At 37.6% G+C, this 20,178-nt stretch overlaps 1 protein-coding gene across 7 annotated transcripts in view; it reads left to right on the forward strand.

Annotated features, from left to right (window-relative positions):
* Positions 1–20,178, forward strand: part of GPATCH8 (G-patch domain containing 8) — a 119,544-nt gene that overhangs the window by 92,912 nt on the left and 6,454 nt on the right. For all 7 annotated transcript variants that reach the window (XM_041724238.1, XM_041724244.1, XM_041724241.1 and 4 more), the window contains 2 exons: positions 3,325–3,468; positions 18,951–19,081. In XM_041724238.1, the coding sequence (XP_041580172.1) occupies positions 3,325–3,468; positions 18,951–19,081 (275 nt within the window). The remainder of the gene's footprint in view (positions 1–3,324; positions 3,469–18,950; positions 19,082–20,178) is intronic.

Raw genomic sequence — 20,178 nt, forward strand, 5'->3', positions numbered from 1 at the left:
TTTAATCTTTTTTTTTTTAATCAAGTTGGCTCCGCGCCCAGCACAGAGCCTGAGGTGGGGGCTTAAACTTAAAACCCTGAGATCGAGACCTAAGCTGAGATCAAAAGTGAGACACTTATTAACTGATCAAGCCACCCAAACACCCTCTTACACATATTGAGCTGTATCTGGTCTGTGTTTTTATTTTATTTTATTTTATTTTATTTTATTTTATTTTATTTTATTTTATTTTATTTTATTTATTTTATTTTATTTTATTTATTTTATTTTATTTTATTTTATTTTATTTTATTTTATTTTATTTTATTTATTTTATTATTTATTTATTTATTTATAAGATTTTATTTATTTATTCATGAGAGACACAGAAAGAGAAAGAGGCAGAGACACAGGCAGAGGGAGAAGCAGGCTCCATGCTGGGAGCCCGATGTGGGACTCGATCCTGGGTCTCCAGAATCAGGCCCTGGGCTGCAGGCGGTGCTAAACCGCTGAGCCACCGGGGCTGCCCTGGTCTGTGTTTTTAATCTATCATCTAACTAGCTGATGAATTTTTTCATTTCTTTTTTACAATTAGGTTTCTTAGTTATAAAAAGTCTCATTTAGTTCTTTCTGCAGTCTGCCTAGGTTTTTTTTTTCTGGTTTTGTTTTGTTTGTTTTGTTTTGTTTTGTTTTGTTTTGTTTTGTTTTGTTTTGTTTTGTAGTAGGCTCCACGCCCAACATAGGGCTTCAAACTTACAACCCTCAGATTAAGTTGCATGTTCTACCAACTGAGCCAGCCAGGCACCTCTAGGGTTTTTTTGTTTCAAAGATTTTATTTAGGGGCGCCTGGGTGGCTTAGTTAAGTGTCTGCCTTCCTCTCAGGTTGTGATCCCAGGGGCCTGAGTTAGTATTAGTTGGGCTTTCTGCTGAGCAGTAAGCCTGCTTCTCTGCTTCTTCCTCTGCCTGCTGCTTCTCCTGCTTGTGCTTTCTCTCTGTGTCAATAAAATCTTTAAAAAAGATTTTATTTATTTATCTGAGAGAGGGCAAGAGAGTAAGCACACGAGCATGGGAGAGGGGCAGAGGGAGAGGCATACTCCTCATTGAGCAGGGAACCCGATGCAGGGCTCTATCCCAGGTCTCTGGGATCATGACCTGAGCTGAAGGCAGATGCTTAATTGACTGAGCCACCCAGGCGTCCCTAAAGATTTTTTATAAAAGAATTTTATTTTATTTTTTTTTTAAGATTTTTATTTATTCATGAGAGACACAGAGAGAGGCAGAGACACAGGCAGAGGGAGAAGCAGGCTCCATGTAGGGAGCCTGATGCGGGACTCGATTCTGGGTCTCCAGGATCAGGCCCTGGGCTGAAGGTGGCGCCAAACCACTGAGCCCCCCTGGCTGCCCAAGAAATTTATTTTTAAGCAATTTGTACACCCAACATGGGGCTTGAATTCACAAGCCCAAGATTGAAAGTCACGTGCTCTACCAACTAACCCAGCCAGGTGCCCCTACAGTCTGCCTGGTTTTTTTAAATATGTTTTATGTTTGCTCATTGTTGTAATCCCATTTTGTATTTTAAACATTTTATAGTTGCTTTATATTCTATAACAGACTATTCCAATATTTGAGATTGGGGGCACCTAAATCTATTGCTTGTTTCCTATGATTCTCACTTGTAGATAGACTTATTTTCTTTCATGTGTAGTAATCTTTGATTGTAACCCCTGTTTTGTTGGTCTTAATCTAGGAAAATGTTAAAGGGCTAAAATGAAGGATGCTTTCTGGGAGTATTTCTTATTCCCTCTGCAAAGACACAGAGGTCCTTGGGTACTCTCTAGCCCACTTAGAGATCCTTTCGTTTATTAATGAGGCTTCTCTGGTCTAGCTCCCCCATCTTACTCAAACACCAAGCCTAAAAAAAAAAAAACAAAAAAACGCCAAGCCTCAGTGTCACCATATGTCCTAAGGAGAGCCCTTGCCCATCACAGCCCTGATTTTAGTTTGAGATGATGATTGCTTTATTTTGTTTTTTATTGCCTCTTTTAAGGATTATACTTCTGTTGTTTCTACAGTGCAATAAAAATTGTGTTTTGGCATGCCTGGATGGCTCAGTTGGTTGAAGTGTCCAACCTTGATCTCAGCTCAGTTCTTTTTTTTTTTTTTTTTTTTTTTAAGATTTTATTTATTTATTTATGACAGAGAAAGAGACAGAGACACAGAGGGAGAAGCAGGCTCCATGCAGGGAGTCTGACATGGGACTCATTCCCAGGTCTCCAGGATCACATCTCGGGTTGAAGGTGGCACTAAACCGCTGGGCCACCGGGGCTGCCCTCAGCTCGGTTCTTGATCTCAGGGTTGTGAATTCAGGTCCCTCATTGGGCATCATGGTGAATGTGGAACCTACTTTTTAAAAAATTGTGTTTTTTATTTCTGGTTGGTTGGGTGTTTTATTTATTTTTTTTAGCCAAGGGTAGGAGTAGGGGATGCCACCATAATGCCAAAAGGCAAAGTAAAATTAAACTCCTCTTGGGGGTACTTGGGTAGGTCAGTTGGTTGAGGTCTGATTGTTGGTTTTGGCTCTGTTCATGTTATCAGGGTCCTAGAATCAAGCCCTGTGTCTTAGGGTTCGACTCAGCAGGGAATCTACTTCTCTCCCTCTCCCTCCCCCTACTCATGCATGGTTGTGTTCTCTCTCTCTCTCTCTCTCTCTCTCTCTAATACATAAATAACTCTTAAAAAAAAAAAAAAAGGTGGGGGGCAGCCCAGGCGGCTCAGTGGTTTAGTGCCGCCTTCAGCCCAGGGCGTGATCCTGGAGACCTAGGATTGAGTCCCACACCAGGCTCCCTGCATGGAGCCTGCTTCTCCCTCTGCCTTTGTTTCTGCCTCTCTCTCTCTCTCTGTCTCTCATGAATGAATAAATAAAATCTTTAAAAAAAAAAAAAAAAAACTCTTTCTGAATGTTTATTTGAAGACAGCTCTTTGTACCACTCCACACAAATTACCCCACCATATTGTGTCTTGTGTTCCATCTGGCTTTTACTGGTGCCACTAAATAAGCCCCCTGTTCTCTCTTCAGGTGAGACTCCCTCTTTATAACATTTATTTAAAATTCTACCAAGTTCGGGACTCTTGGGTGGCTCAGTGGTTGAGCTTCTGCCTTTGGCTCAGGGTGTAACCCTGGAGTTCCAGGATCGAGTCCCACATTGGACTCCCCTGGGGAGCCTACTTCTCCCTCTGCCTATGTTTCTGCCCTCTCTCTCTCTGTGTTTCTCATGAATAAATAAATAAAATCTTTAAAAAAAATTCTGCCAAGTTCATTTTGTTTATATTTTGTGGTTCTTACAGGATTATGTTGACAAAGAGAAGGCAATTGCCAAAGCATTGGAAGACCTCAGAGCCAACTTCTACTGTGAACTCTGTGATAAGCAATATCAGAAACATCAGGAATTTGACAACCATATCAACTCCTATGATCATGCACACAAGCAGGTGAGGAATTACTTGCTAACAAAGAAGAGGATAATTTATTTGTTACAACTATTAAACTTTATAAATGTACCCAAAGCTTCATGTCTATGCTTTCTTATATCTGCCAGTCTTTGTCTGAGGTCCATCTGACTTACTTGATTTTTTTTCAGTGACAGAAGTCCTGACAGACCTTCCCTTTCCAAGAATTTATGTAGAGTGAAGAATTGTGAGCTTCATAAATATTACTAAAAGTTTATGCCTTTGAATGATTCCTGCATTTTTGTTTAATCTGGTAATTCAACTGAGGATCACTAGGAGCTTTGTTTCCTTTTGTCTCTCTTTCTGAACATTTTAAACGTTGAACAATTGCTGGTCTCCCAGTTGCTGGTCACTTCATCTTCTATAAGTAGGAGTTCATGCTTTATTGGCTACTACTTCCTATCAGTAAGTCACTTTGTTATTTGGTATACCTTCAAAGGTAGATAAATATTTGAGAAGAAAAGCAGAATTAGATGCTGTCTTAACTTTAATAAAAACCTCTGATGCTGCATGTTTTAAGAGCTTGCTCAAAAGTGATTTATACTTTCTTTTGAAGTCTTTTTTTTTTTTTTGCTTTCATTTGATTTTCATATTTAGAAAATAAAATTATACCTAACTAGTAATAGACATAAAGAAGGTAGCAGTAATTCCCGAGGTAGGATTTTTTAAAAGGAAGAAATGAATCTTTAAATCTTATAGCACAGTTCTTTTTTTTTTTTTTAAGATTTTTAAAATTCATTTATTCATGACACAGAGAGAGAGAGAGAGAGAAAGAGAGGCAGAGATACAGGCGGAGGGAGAAGCAGGCTCCATGCAAGGAGCCCAATGCGGGACTCGATCCCGGGTCTCCAGGATCACGCCTTGGGCTGAAGGCGGTGCTAAACCGCTGAGCCACCCAGGCTGCCCTAAAGCACAGTTCTTAAAGAATTTTGGAACCGTTTGATTTTGTTTTTTGCTTTGCTTTTGTTTTTTTTAAGATTGTATTTATTCATGAGAGAGAGAGAGAGAGAGAGAGAGAGAGAGAGAGGCAGAGACACAGTCAGAGGGAGAAGCAGGCTCCATGCAGGGAGCCTGACATGGGACTCAATCCCGGGTCCCCAGGATCACACCCTGGGCTGAAGGCGGCGCTAAACCGCTGAGCCACCCAGGCTGACATGGAACCATTTGATTTTGGGTGATTTTAGCAGAACTTGCTAGGTCTTTGGAGGTATAGTAGTCATATTTGTTAAACTTGGAAGATTTATGAGCATTGCTGGAGTGTTCTCTTAAGTGGATCTGTTGAACCAACATTTTTTTTAACCTTTGCTTCATCTTTCAACCAACCATAAGATTTCAGTGCACAGGTAAAGGGCAAGCTTTGATTACTAGCACAAGGATAGTTTGTGAGCTATTATACTTTTTGTAACAATCTCTTCTACATTTAACTCATCTAACTATTTTAAGATTCTTCCACTGATAGAGTTGTATTCAAGACAGACTTTGAACTTTTATACACCTTTGGACATTGTTATACTATATTGTCAGTTCTGCTTAATTTGAAGAAGAGAAATTTAGGATATATATGGATAAGATATATTGGCAGTTATCTTTTCCAAAGAGTCCTGTGTAAAGAAAAAAGTTATAATAGCAAATACTGCTTATTCAGTAACTTTTCTACCTTATCAATGTATATATAATTCAGATTTGGGGGTTATTTTTTATAGAATTAAGACAGTTAACATCTAAACATATGACTGCCTTTTTGGGTTTTTGAGAATGTCTTCAATTAAGAATGGACTGATGGGGGGAAAAAAAAAGGACGGACTGATGGGGCACCTGTCTGGCTCAGTTGGTCAAGCATGTGACTCTTGATTTCAGGGTCATGAGTTCCAGCCCCACCTTGGTTGTAAAGTTTACTTTAACAAAAAATAAAAATAAAAATTGTGACAAATTAGAAGACTCTAAAAGAAACTTTAAGGCACCAAAAGGACATTTTTAAAAGTCACTTTTTTTTTTTTCAAGGTTTTTATTTATTCATGAGAGACACAGAGAGAGACAGAGACACAGGCAGAGGGAGAAGCACGCTCCTCGCAGGGAGCCCCATGGCGGACATGATCCCAGGACCCCGGGATCACGCCCTGAGCCGAAGGCAGAGACACTCAACTACTGAGCCACCCAGGCATCCCTAAAAAAGTTACTTCTTAGTAAATGAGAAATTTGAATAGTTTCTATTTAGGAAAAGATAAATCAGGAAAATTTTAATTCAGACTGAACAATGTTTAGATTGCTCCTTAAAGGGGAAAAAAAATTTTATCAAAGCAACAGATTTACAAATTAAGTATGAGCAGAAGTACAGAATTAGTGAATTGCACATTGACAATATTAATATGATGAGTGATGTTTTAGTGATGTTGCTTTCAACTTGAGAGTAGTAGTAATTGTTACAGTTCTGGTTCATTTGAATTTGACATGTTTGTTTTCCTGTGTGCCTTGGAATGACCCAGTTCTCCACTTTTCTCTTTTGCACTGGTTTTCCACATGGGGAGAGTTTGTCTTCTAAGGACCATTGAATGCTGCCTTGAGACATTTTTGATTACCACAATTAGGGGGATGGTGCTACTGGCATGTAGTGGGTAGAGGCCAGGGGTCCTTCTAAACATCCTACAATGCGCTTGAAGGTTCCCTGCAACAAAGAATTACCTTTCCCAAAATATCAGTAATAATACTAAGGTTGAGAAACGCTGTTCTGTTAGGACTATTGAAAAACTCTCAAATATGTATATGATATTGTGATATCATTTCGCCTTTGCTTGGTACAAACGAATCACTATCGTTTTAAGTCCCCAGTTATGTTCTAAACATTTATAAAGTACTCATCTAGATGATCCCAGATACTCATTTATTACTTTTTTTTTTAACATTATCATCAAAATGAAAATAAAAACATAAGGATTTTTTATAGGGAATTCATGGACTGCCTTTCCATTAATATAGAAATATGTTTGTGATCCTTGGTCTGGGAAGAAATCTTTAGCTGGTATGATTAATGAATGCATGTGAGCTTATTTCTTCACCGTGATCAAAAGCCCATCTTAGGTATTAAAAAAAAGAACAGAGTTGGTATGAGTTTGTTGTTCTGTTTGTTTTTAGTGGAGTGTTCTTTATTTGGTTGAAATGTAGGCTTTTTCATCTTTCTTTATATTACTCTCTTAGCACAAATAGTAGAATCTTGAAACAATGCTAAAAACATATAAACAAGAAAATGCACAGTACTAAATTTTTTATAGTTCTATTCTTCCCTGTACTTAGAATTTCTAAGGAGCCTTTAATTGCCCTTGGTATAACACAGCTAAATAATCCCTAAGAGGAGGTAGGTCCTGTTTTTTATTCCTCTTTAATGGACATAAACTTACCATACAATGGACCTACCATTTTCCAAATTCATGCTCAAAATCATAAAGACACCCTGTCTTGTCTTCCAGGAAGGCACACAGGATTATTATGAATCTGAGATAATAGGTAAGTACATTCAACCCTATATTAGTAATCCCTAGTTCGCATTTTCCATCAGATTTTCACCATTAAAAATTTCCAGAGAAATAATCTATCATGATAATGGTAAACTACTAGTATAGACTGGATTCTGAGCGCACCCTTATCTTTATTAAGCAGGAATAATCTCTCAAAAAAAAAAGGCTACATGGTCACCCTCATTTGTGGTGATTTTGGAGTGGTTATGTGCCTCTCACTACACAGTAGTTTTTCTCAAATTTTCCAAGAGTTTTGTGAAGAAAGTCATTAACTCGCAAATATTAAGACCCAGCCTAATCTTCAAAGATGAAAAAACTCATTAGACATTTTGGCTCTTTTTAGCAGTTTAACCCTCATTTTAAGGGGATAATTTCAATACATTTTGAAGGGAAAGCCTCTCCATTCCTCAAGAGATAACCCAATCTGATTCATTTTTTATAATTTAGTCCTGATATGCCTCAGTGCTTAATAAATATTAGTACCCATCTGTTGTCCCTCTTGGCTTGTACTCAGAGTTACTTTGAAACTAAACATTTTTCCATCTCTGCCTCCTCACCTTGAGTATCTTAAAACATGTCTACTAGTGGATATGACCATGGAAATAATTTTCTTGAGCTTTTCATAGGGTCTAAATTTAAAACTGCAAAAAGCATTCTCTTTCTCAGAGGTAAATTTGTAGCAACACAGTAATAATACTCAGTGCCTTATTTTAACACTGTTTTTTTGTTGCTATTGTTTTTTTGCTTTCTTTACCTAGTCAGGATTCTCCCAACCTCACTTTCTTTTATTTGTGCCACCAAGGCTCTTCCTTACCAGCCAGCCTCCAGTACATAAATCAGAGATCACAAATTGTCCCACAGATGTATGTTGCCTGGCCTTCATAAGTATTAGATTTTTTCCTTTTAATCTTGGTCCCCAGTTTTTAAAAATGAGATCCTATGTAATTCAAACTTTGTCTTATCTTGAAAAATTGAAATACCTAAGAACATTGGGCCTACATTTTAATATAATAGTTGGCTAAAGCTGAATAGTTGCTATCTCTTCAGAAAGGCGCAATGCTCACTCTTCAATTAGCTGTGGTTTCCACTTTATCTTTTCTCTTACATCACCTTTTGTGACTCATTATGTTAACTGTCAAATCTATAAACATTTGAGTTTGTGACCCAGGCCTGTACCTGCCATTTGTCTCCACACAGACTTCTAACCTCAGAATTCTAATTGACATTGGGAAGTAGCACATTGAAAAGCTGCCTCCTTACTTCTCTTTAAGTGTGGGTCCAACTTCTTTACAATTTCAAAACTATCTGCCGTAGTCTGATCCAGTTCTCAAAATCTGGTGCTTTAAAGCAGCTTTGAGAAATTCTTTTTACTTGTAGAAAGAGTCGGTGTCTTAGAGGAAAGAATGCTTTCGGCCTGCCTTTTCTTTCTGCTAAAATCAGTTCAATATGAAACTCCTTTTGTGTTTTTTGAAAAGACTGAACTCTCATTTAGTACCAAGGTCTGTTTCAACTATAATAGTAGTGGTTTTATCAGTGACTGCTCTATTCTGAATTATACAAAATGGAATCTGTTACTGCATAATTTAGTTAACTTTGTCTAAACTGATACAATTACTTTTTGACAGCATTGCTTACTTTTGGTTGACTGTTAACGGTATCTGGTAATGCATATTACCATGGAACAGAAATTTTAGTTTTTCTTCATTACTCAAAAATGAAATAGGTTCTGAATTGAAGTGTTTCTGAGAAATTCCTTGGTGATGGAAGGAATGAACATTTTTAGACTTCACATGGACTCCATTCAAACTTGGAGCACTTTTCACTTGACGTTTCACTGTTTACTGGTTGCATTTTTGCCTCTTAGGATATTTTCCTGCTTTTGATCCTCTGGTACATAGGGAGAGTGTTAGGACAATAAGCACGTCAAAACCAGTTGGACCTCTGGCAAGGCACTACAGATTTGAGGAAATTCAGACTGGGTTCCCTTTTTCAGTGTTTCTTTGATATTTGGTGCAAGGGAAACATGAGAGTAAAGTTTTAAAAGACAATAAAAAATAAATAAAATTAAGAAATAATTCCAGAGCTAAAATGAAAAAGAAAATCAGCTCTTCTAAAAGAATTGAAACCTTTGACAGAGGAAAGACAAATAAATGCTATATTAATAAGAAAAAATAAAGAATTGAAACCACAAGAGCACTTGGCTAGATCAGTTGGTGGAACATATGACTCTTGATCTGGAGGTTGTAAGTTTGAGCCTCACATTGGGCATTGAGTTTACATTAAAAATAATAATTTTAAAATAATAGTAATAATTTAAGAAAAGAAGGGGCCCCTGGGTGGCTCAGTCCGTTAAGCATCTGCCCTCAGTTTAGGTCATGAACCCAGGTTCCTAGGACCGAGCCCCACATCGGACTTCCTGCTCAGTGGGGAGCCTGCTTCTCCCTATCCCCCCTGCTTATGCTGTCTCTCATTATGTGTCTCTCTCTCTCTCTCTCAAAGTGTTTAAAAAAAGAAAAAAGAAATGAAACCACTAAGATTAGATACCAGTGAAGATATTCTACACATCATCTGTATTTCATATTTTATGGAATTTCTATCCTTAGAAAACCGTAAATTATGGCAAAGGTGTGAAATAGATAAGGAAAACCATAACGTATTTATGAATCCGAAAGCTTCATAAATATTGACTTAAACAGCATAATTTACTTCTGAAGATATTATGCTTAGAGAAGTAAAGCAAGTATGAAAAGAATTTGAGCATCTTGTAGTTTTATTTAAATAACCTGTAACAGGAGATGAAAGTTTGTACTACTGTGTATGTTATTTTTCTTGGGGACTGCTCTGCTTAATATAAAAGAATTGACATCATTTGTTTCATCCTCCAAAAACTGAGCATGTTTTGAGCCTTTTCACTTATTGAATCTTACATACTTGCTACCTCTGCTTTTGTTGGGAATAAACTTCTTATATCCACCTCTCATAACCTAGTTAACCTTGGAAAACTCTGTTTCTGTTTAGGAAAATTCTGCTTTTGTGAGCAGGCAAGGTAACCCTAAACAGATCCTTTGGGAACTTTGTTGGTAAACCCTACATTTTCTTCATAGAAATTTCTAACTGTTCTTCATCTTGGCACACATTCCCAATATGAATAAAAATGATTCTACCTTATTTATGTTATGCAGTTTTCAGCCTGTTTTCTGCCCCTATACATTTATACTTATCAATTTATACTTATCACAGTGATGCACTGTGGTAAAGATTCTTGCATTAGGCTCTATGTTCTATTGTAGTCTGAAAAGGTAAAACAACCTAAGAAACAATGATAGGTCTGAGTGACAGTCCTGATCAGAGATCTCTGAACCAAGATGCTGCTGTTCCATTTGCTATAGGCCTAAGTAGTTCTTAGGAATTATGCTCCTTTATATTTACAAAGAGGGCAGACCTTTGCCTCCAGATATGATCAGGAGGGCTAAATAGTTATATGTATCTTTTAAGATTGATTTATCTTTTTGAAAGAGCGAACACACTAGGGGGGGGAGGGGTGCAAACAGAGGGAGAGGGAGACAGAAACTTAAGCAGACTCCCTGCTCAGAACCTGATGTGAGGCTCAGTCCCACAACCCTGAGATTATGACCTGAACCAAAATCAAGAGCTGGATGCCCAACCTACTGAGCCACCCAGGTGCCCCATAATATAGTTATATTTAAAAATCATTATCCACAAAACCACAGTGGCATGCCATATCACACCTAGTAGGATGGCCAGAGTTAGAAAGACACTGTAATATGCTGGAGAGGATATAAAAAAAAAACTGGAACGTGCCTGTTATTGCTAGTGGAGTTGTAAAATGATGTAGTTCCTCGGGGAAACAGTTTGGCAGTTCATCAAAATGTTAAATATAGAGTTACTAAATGGCCTGTATATGCCCAAGAGAAATGAAAATATATGTCCCCACAAAAATTATTGTTCATAGTATTCAAAAAGTGGAAACAGCCCATATATCTATCAGCTGATGAATAGTTAAACAAAATGTGGTATAACTATACAATGGAATATTCTTCAGCAATAAAAAGGAATAAATTACTGATAAATACAACATACACGAACCTCAAAAATATTATACTGAGAGTAACCACCCCGCCATATTGTATGATTTTATTTATATAAAGTGTCTAGAATAAACATATCTATAAAGAAACATATATTAGGTTCCCAGGGACTGGGTAGAAAGGGATAATGGAGAGTGACTGCTAATGAGCATGGAGATTCTTTTGGGAGTAATGTTCTAAAATTAGATAGTGATGATGGTTACACAATTCTGAGAAACCCATTAAATTTTACACTTTAAATGGGTGAATTTTATGCTATGTGAATTGTATCTCAATAAAATTTATTTTTAAAACCTCATTATCCAGCTTAAGTTTTGGTGATGGTGATTATTGTATGTACATAGTATGTGTGTGTGTGAAAAAAAAATTAAAGCAGACACACCTGGTTCTGTAAAAATACACCATGTTTTAAGGCTTTTTGCTGAATTCCTGAACATATCAAGATGATTAACAATTTTGTAACATATTTATTTGATATTCACCAAATGATATTAATAGGCATTGTATTGCAAAATAATGGGGCATAAGTGGTAAGTACTGTCAGATGACTAATTAGGACTACTCTTAGCCAGCAAAAAGAATGTATACTGCTCTATTTCCGTCTCATTTTTTTTTCAGATCTATAATCAGCATTTTAGTTTTGTTACCAAACATTTGTTTTTCTCTGTTACTTAATAAAATTTATTGTCATCACTTACTCATAAGCATGTGCTAAAAGAAAGAGTTTACATCTAATGCCCAGTAACTTGAATTTCCTTAACCATTCAGCTACAGTCTTCCTTCCCTGAGTAGTTTAATACTGAGGCTTTCTTTGTTCTTTCCTGGTCTTTTTCTTTCCTCACCACATGGTGTGTTGTTCTGGATGGTCTCATTCAGAAGTATCAAACATCAAGACTTGTATCCAGGTAACCTGGCCAAGTAATAGCTAGAGCATAATTTACTCCACTTTGGGAATGGAGAGGAGATTAATGTTGTGTCATGAGAAAGAGGCAGGAAACTGGGGAGAAGGAGCCATGGATTTGGGATATGCAGAATTGATGACAGGGGAAAGCGAGTGGCTGAGGTTCAGAAAAACCTGGATTGGGGAACCTGACTGTCTCAGTCAGTGGAACGTGCAACTCTTAATCTCAGGATTGTGAGTTTGAGCCCCATGTCGGGTGCAGATTTTATTTTAAAAAGGGGGCGGGCGTGTGTGTGTGTGTGTGTGTGTGTGTGTGTGTGTGTGTGTGTATTGCATTATACTTAACCAGAAGAAGAGATTGAGGTGCATACAGTTTCTTCGCTGTTTCCTGTCTCTGTTTATAACCAACAAATAATCCATAAAGTATTTGTATGTGTTCCTTTTCCCAGCAACTCATTTTAAAACTGAAACCAATTTGATAAATGTTTATTGAGCATCTCTTTTGTGCCATAGACAACAGTGTGTGCAATGCAGGGTTAGTACAAAGGAAGAGTAAGTTTTGATCCCTGTTCTGGGAGAGTGGGGTTGTTTGGTAAGTGGAGGAAACCATGGGTAATCTTTTGACCCTAAAGAGACAATCAGGTTTTCTCTTTAGAGTTGACTAAATATTAGAACATAGGATTTTTATTTATTTATTTAAGTTTTTTTTTTTTTAATTTTTATTTATTTATGATAGTCACACAGAGAGAGATTGGCAGAGACATAGGCAGAGGGAGAAGCAGGCTCCATGCACCGGGAGCCCAACGTGGGATTTGATCCCGGGTCTCCAGGATCGCGCCCTGGGCCAAAGGCAGGCGCTAAACCGCTGCGCCACCCAGGGATCCCTAGAACATAGGATTTTTAATGGCAATAGGAAATATTCTCTGTTCTCCAATGTCTGAAATTCCCTTCATCTGGAAACAGTAGCCTGTTTTTATTTGAATTGAGATATTAGATTTAAAATACTTGAGAAAGAGATTTATTCCTAGATTATACCAAATCAAATATAAAAAAATTACAGCATCAATTTTTGTTAGAAAAGAGTACCATCAAAAAAAAAGAAAAAAGAGTACCATCAAAAGATATATAAAAATATTTTATTAATTCAGACCCATGTTTTGTTATTAGAGAAAACTGTGTGCAGATATATCTTTGTCTCATTCATTCCCAGGTCAAACACAGTGCCACTCCTTGCTATTCATATCCCACATTATTGATAATATGGGCATATCTATCACCCACATTAAAAACCTGGTAAGATTTACCAGATTCTCATTTCTCTGGTTTAATTTGTTCAGAGTTGGACAGTGGAGCAGGAATTTATGTCTGGAGTACACATTTTTGCTGCCAACACAGCGCTATTTAGGCTATGTTTTAAGAATTGGCATGACATTTACATTGAAGGGGTCTTTAGCCCAAAAAGCCATGGTTATTTGGGTATTTCAGGTGCTGGATTATTTGTTAAGGTCTGTCTCCACCTGTATTGGTCTTTTCGGAAATTTAGTGGAAATGCCAGCTATCATGTGATTGAGAATCAGTGAGAAATGGCCATTTTGTTCTTTGCCACAAAAGTATGTACTTTTTTGGGAAACATACTATTGATTTTTCAGAACAGGATCTTCAAACCCTTTCATTTTGAATGGGAATTAGTCTCCCTTTTCCTTAAATATTGTCCAGCTAAAAAGGTGTTGTATGGCTTAAATTTTATTAATAAGTACTAATAGTTCAAAGAAGAAGGAAAGTTATTAGCAACACTTGAGAAAGCATACTTTATAATTTTCAGAGATAAGGACATGGTAGCTTTGGAGTTAGCTTAAATGATTAATTATATCCACTCAGTCTGTGTCCCCGTTTGGAATCTAACCTATTTTTAAGTATCGAATGAAATTTGCTCAGCCTTCGAAAAGTTTTTGGGTTGATAACACATCGATAATATTTAGTCTCCTTATGGGAGCTCCGTATCTTTGACAGCAGGTGTGTTGCTGCTCTATTCTTACCTTAGAAGCTATCTGAAGTTGTGTTCCTCTTTAGAATTTAGGAGGAAAATAAAAGTATAGGACACGTAATTTCATATGAACATGCAATTGCTAATGAGACAGGCTTTTATTTATTTTTTTTAAGTTTTTTTTTTTTAATTTTTATTTATTTATGATAGTCACAGAGAGATAAGAGAGAGAGGCAGAGACACAGGCAGAGGGAGAAGCAGGCTCCATGCACCGGGAGCCCGACGTGGGATTCGATCCCGGGTCTCCAGGATCGCGCGCCCTGGGCCAAAGGCAGGCGCCAAACCGCTGCGCCACCCAGGGATCCCTTGTTTTGTTTTTTAATTTTATTTATTTGTTCATAGACACAGAGAGAGAGCGGCAGAGACACAGGCAGAGGGAGAAGCAGGCTCCATGCAGGGAACCCAATGTGGGACTCGATCCCGGGTCTCCAGGATCACACCCCAGGCTGCAGGCGGCGCCAAACTGCTGCGCCACCAGGGCTGCCCGAGACAGGCTTTTAGAATAAAATAGCCAACTTTAGAAAACCTGATGCTGAATTAGGGACTTTTACCTTTATAAAAATTACTTTTTATATAGGAAATTGAGAACTTTCTGGTTAATATCTTTTTTCCTATTTGGCCTTTCTTTTTTTCTTTTTCTTTTTTTTTTAAGGTAATTTCTAGGGGCACCTAGGTGGGCTAAGTCGGTTAAGCATCTGACTCTTGATTTCAGCTCAGGTCATGATCTCAGGGTTGTGTAACTGAGCCCTGTGTCAGCTCCACGCTGTGCCTGGAGTCTACTTACGTTTCTCTCTCTGTCTAATCATCATCTCTACATCCAACATGAAGCTCAAACTCATGACCCCAAGATCAAGAGTGGCGTACTCTACCAACTGAGCCAGCCAGGCACCCCTGGCCTAATTTTATCCAGAAGTAAGGGGTTAACATTTTAATCTTTTTGATTCTAAAGAATGAGACTTCTTTACTAGATGAGAATAATAGCTAGGAAAACCACACAATGTTAACCTATGTCTCTGGTAGAGATACAAAAGTATTTCGTATCAGAGGCCCCTGGGTTGTTCAGTTGGCTAAGCATTCGACTCTTTTTTTTTTTTTTTTTTTTTTTTTAATTTTTATTTATTTATGACAGTCACAGAGAGAGAGAGAGAGAGAGAGGCAGAGACACAGGCAGAGGGAGAAGCAGGCTCCATGCACCGGAAGCCCGACGTGGGATTCGATCCCGGGTCTCCAGGATCGCGCCCTGGGCCAAAGGCAGGCGCCAAACCGCTGCGCCACCCAGGGATCCCGCATTCGACTCTTGATTTCAGTTTAGCAACTCTTGATTTCAGCTCAGATCACAGTCTCAGGGTTTTGAGATCGATCCCTGCCTTGGGCTCCATAATGGACAAGGTGCCAGCTTAAGATTCTCTCTCCCCCCTCTACCTTTGTCCCTCCCCCTGCTTTCTCCCTCTCTAAAAAAGAAAAAATATTTCATATCAAACTTTACTACAAATGAGGAAAAATCAAGGATCCAATATTTGGATTCAATATTTAAGCCAAATTATTTACCAGATGCTTTCTGTAGACTTAATACTGTTCCATGCACTGCAGGGTTGATGATAAACGTCAGCAATGTGAGCCTCACGTTGAGTGTAGAAATTACCTAAAAATTTTAGATTTAAAAAATTTTTTTTTAGATTTAAAAAAGTGGGAGCTCAGGTCTGTTGGTAGAGTATGGGACTCTTGATTTCGGGGTTGTGAGTTCAAGCCCCCACGTTGGGTGTAGAGATTACTTAAAAAATAAAATTTAAAAAGATGAGCGACAATCTCTGCCCCTAATAAAAAGGGAGAGGAATATGAACAGTTTTGACATACGAAAAACTTTATCTTGACACTTACCCTCATAGTGTCAGAATGGTCCTGTGTTTCTAATGGGGAAACTGGAGCTCAGAGAGATGAAATCACTTGCCTGGTAATTAATGAATTTGAACGCAAGTCTTTCTGACTCTGAAACAACATAAACACTGCCTTTCTGAAAGTCAGAAATAGGTATAGTCAGAGCAAAATGATGGTTGCCAGATAAGTGCTTAACAAAGTACTAAGTTCAGAAAGAAGAAAAATTTGAGGTATGAGTAGAGACTTTATTTTTTTTAAGACTTTATTTATTCATAGACACAGAGAGAGAGAGAGAGAGAGGCAGAGACACAGGCAGAGGGAGAAGCAGGCTCCACGCAGGGAGCCCCACTCGGGACTCGATCCCGGGTCTGCAGGATCACACCCCAGGCTGCAGGCGGTGCCAAACCACTGCACCACCGGGGCTGCCCTGAGTTGAGACTGTGAGGGGAATTTAGTTTGACCTTGGGTAGGAAGGAGAAACTTGGAATTAGGAATCCATTTTTATCCTCAAAATGCCCTCTAGATCTAAGAGACCTCAAACATTTCAAGATTGGGAGAGTTGCCAAGCCCTGTAAAGTTTGGGTTAGAATTCTGGGGTTCCAAAAAAAATAAAAATAAATTAAAAAAAATTCTGGGGTTACCAGTTTTACATTTGTGACGCTAGACTTTAAAGTTTGTAAAGGCAGGGGCACCTGGCTGGCTCAGTTGGTAGAGCATGTGACTCTTGATCTTGGGGTTTGAGTTTAAACCCCACATTGGGTGTAGAGATTACTTAAAAATAAAATCTTTTTAAAAATAAAGTTTGTAAAGGTGATTTAGAAATGTTTGCTACACCCTATATAGGTATATAGTTTTGCCTAGAATGGGGCTGCAACTCAGCTTTGTTTCACTGGTATCATCCCATTATCTTCCCTCTCTACTTCCGATTATGTTGTGGTAGGAATTTGAGATAGGGCATCTTCAGAATGATATGGACATGGTTGTATCCCTTCAACTTTAAGGTTGTACCATGTGGTTGCTGAATGATTAGAAAGCCTAACCTCCTATGTCTGACTTAGCCTAGAAACTCCAGGCTTTGGTAAAATACTCATTATTTTTTAAACAGTGTCGTTTAGTTTGGGAAATAACTCCTAAAAGTAATGAAATATTTGTAAGAAGGAAAGAAGTAATGAGGCACAGGGAGATTTTGCAGGCCTCTGGGGTGGTGAGAGAGAAAATGACAGGTATGAGAAAGATATGTTGAATTTAAATTTTGGCTGGAAAACTTGGTAAACGTTTGGCATAGAAAAAAAATCTAGGTTTGTCACCTGAAATAATTGTATAATAGCCCTGACAGGCTCTTTCTGCCTCATACTCCTTGAAAAGAAATTGGAATTCATATTTACTGAAAATAGTTGATTCTCCATTTTGAAGTGGTTTTTATAAAAACCTTAATTCTGGATAGCCAACTTTAGTAAAATATTTTGCCTTCTTTTGGTTAAACATTCCCAAAATAAAGGTAAATGAAAATAGACTGTTTTTAGGTCACAAATGGTCTTTCCTGAAGTTCTGTTAACTATTTTTCCCGAATGCAGTTAGGTCTGTTTATCTAGGAGAGATGATTACTGTGTTGGTCTGTGTGTATGTACACATATATGTGTTGTACAGGTGCTTCCCTTCTCCCTAACCCTTTTAGAGTTGATGGCTTTGTCCCCGATTGTTCAGTATAATAGTTTGCAGATTCACTAAGAGAGCCTGTGTAGTAATGCTTGCTTTATTTTTTTTTTCTCTTCCACTCTTGTTTTATTTTTACTTTTTTTTTCTTTGTGATGTGACATTTTCAGCTGATGTATTGAAAGCAAATCCTTCTAATTTGGGAGCCCAGATCACAAGAGTGAGTTTTTCTACTAGTGTCTTTAGCTGTATATCTTTTTTTGTGTGTGTCTTTCCACCCTTTTCCCTTCCCAATTCAAAAATATTCAAAACACATTTCATAAATATTAGATAAGAAAATTCCTCTGTCTGTTGAACATCATGCCCTTCCACAAAGCAATGTCCACTTTATATTGGGTCAAATTCCTTTTCCTAATGCTATTGTAAAAGCATAGGCTAATGTATGTGTTTTGTTTTGGTTTGTTTTCTATATTATCTAGTGTGTTGGAAATAATTTTAGTTCTGTCTTCATTGCAGATATGTCTGGACTTTGTCACCAGTGTGTCTTAGCACTGTTCTTTTTTGATTGTTGTTTTGTTTTGTTTTAAGGAAAATTATATAGAGTTTCTGAGAATGAAAAGCCCATTCTTCTATCAGGATTTTAAGTAATAAATTATTTGACTTATCTCTATTCTCCCTCCTCATCCCCTGGATGTTCCTCTCAGGGCCATGAAGGAATGAAAGAGCTATGTATATTACTCTCTGATTTCAGCAGACTGACCAAATGCAAGTGGTCAGACTGGTGAGCTCTGAACATGCAAGCATTGGAAGACGGTTTGTTTGATAGTCACAGGAAAACTCTTCATGCTGAAAAGAAATAATAGCACCTTTTTATGGTGAAATAAAAGTGTGCTTTCTATTTGTTATTTTTTATTCAAATAACCTCCCCATGTAAGCTGTACATTGCTTTTTAAGATCTTACACCTGGGTAATTTTCTGTACTAGCCTAACCCCTTTCTGTTCTCTTTGGCTTGTGTTATTACAGTTTATCTCATGTTCTGTTTGTCTAGTTTTGCATCCTGGAGGAGCAGGTGATTAAATAGTCCCTTTTCTTTCCTCCTAGTGTTCTAAAATTTGCTTATTGCTCTTGAAATCATTTAATTTTGCCCCATAAAGCAAATGGTATGCTGTCCTAACTAGAAATGCAGGTACTACAAGTGTTTTATCCAAAGTAATCAGCCATTGTGTTTTCAATTACTGTAAGAATGTAACAGTGTGTTCTATGCTAGCACTATAACCACTGATTGAGGTAAATATTCTAAAGGCCTTGTTTTCAGGACCCCTACGTTATTTTAAATCACCCACCCTCTATTCCCCTTTTTTTGTTACCCCAGAGATTGAAAGATCTCAAGCAGAGAGAATTTGCTCGAAATGTCTCTTCGAGATCCCGCAAAGATGAGAAGAAACAGGAAAAAGCCCTTCGGCGGCTCCATGAATTGGCAGAGCAAAGGAAACAAGCTGAATGGTGAGGATATTTTCTCTCAGAGAGTTCTATTAGATAGTTTTAATCCTTAACATTTAAGATTATAGATTTAAGATTATAACTGTAAGACCTAAATTAAGACTTAAGAATTATTATTAGTAAATCTTTCAAACTGAAAGCATATCTGTTATTAGAGTATAATATACTGATTTATGAATGAGTGTACACTTCTGAGGCCATAGCCTATCTGTGTGACTTTAGCTATCTAAGCTCTATGCCTTGGTGTCCTTATCTGTAAAATGGGAGATGATAATAACAGTTTACTTCTGGCAGTCATTGTGAGTAGTTTATCTTTACATCAGAAATGCCTTATAAAAGAGTGCCATAGAAGATGCTCAATAAATTATACAAATATTGTTCCCATTCTCCAACCTATTTTTTATAGAAAAGTATACATATTACAGTATTCTATTTTATAAACAGTAGGGGCAGAGATTCAAGTGTTTTAACTTCCTTTTAAGTATTATACAGTCCATTCTAATCACTGAAACCTAGGGAATTCTATCCATTTATTTCTCTGTAGGTTCCTGCCTTCTTGAGTGTTCTTTTTAACCTTCCTTCATGATTCTTGATTATTATCAATTTAGGGGCTGGTATTTAGCCTTAGATGGAATTTACCCTACATAGGGCTGAATTTCCAAGCAACTAGACTTTGGGGACCCAGTCTTTGAGCATCTGAGGATTCATGAGGTATGTGCCTCGATCAGAAAGACTTAGGCCCCCATGTTTGTTTTTAATGGCTAGCCAGGACCAAAGGACGGAACTGATTATAGTAGAAAGAGAAACTATGATTGTGGTTTTCAAAAGTTCACAGCCAACTTGGGGCCAATTTCCAAGTTCCTGGACTTACTAAGTTCATTTTTGTCTCAGGATCCTTTTTTTTTACTTATTTACTTCTCTAGTGTTTTAGAGGAAGAAGGAAGAGCGAGAACATGTAGTATGAGTTTTGAAACAGAATTAACCAGTGAGCTCTAATGTTGAGTTAAGCTGCCTGTAAACCTTGGCAGCTTTTTATATCCCAACACATTCCTCTTGGGTATATTGCAAGGGTACCTCTTCAAAAAGTATATACCAGGTCA

Source organism: Vulpes lagopus, chromosome 12 (assembly GCF_018345385.1).
Source record: "Vulpes lagopus strain Blue_001 chromosome 12, ASM1834538v1, whole genome shotgun sequence".
Lineage (NCBI taxonomy): Eukaryota > Metazoa > Chordata > Mammalia > Carnivora > Canidae > Vulpes > Vulpes lagopus.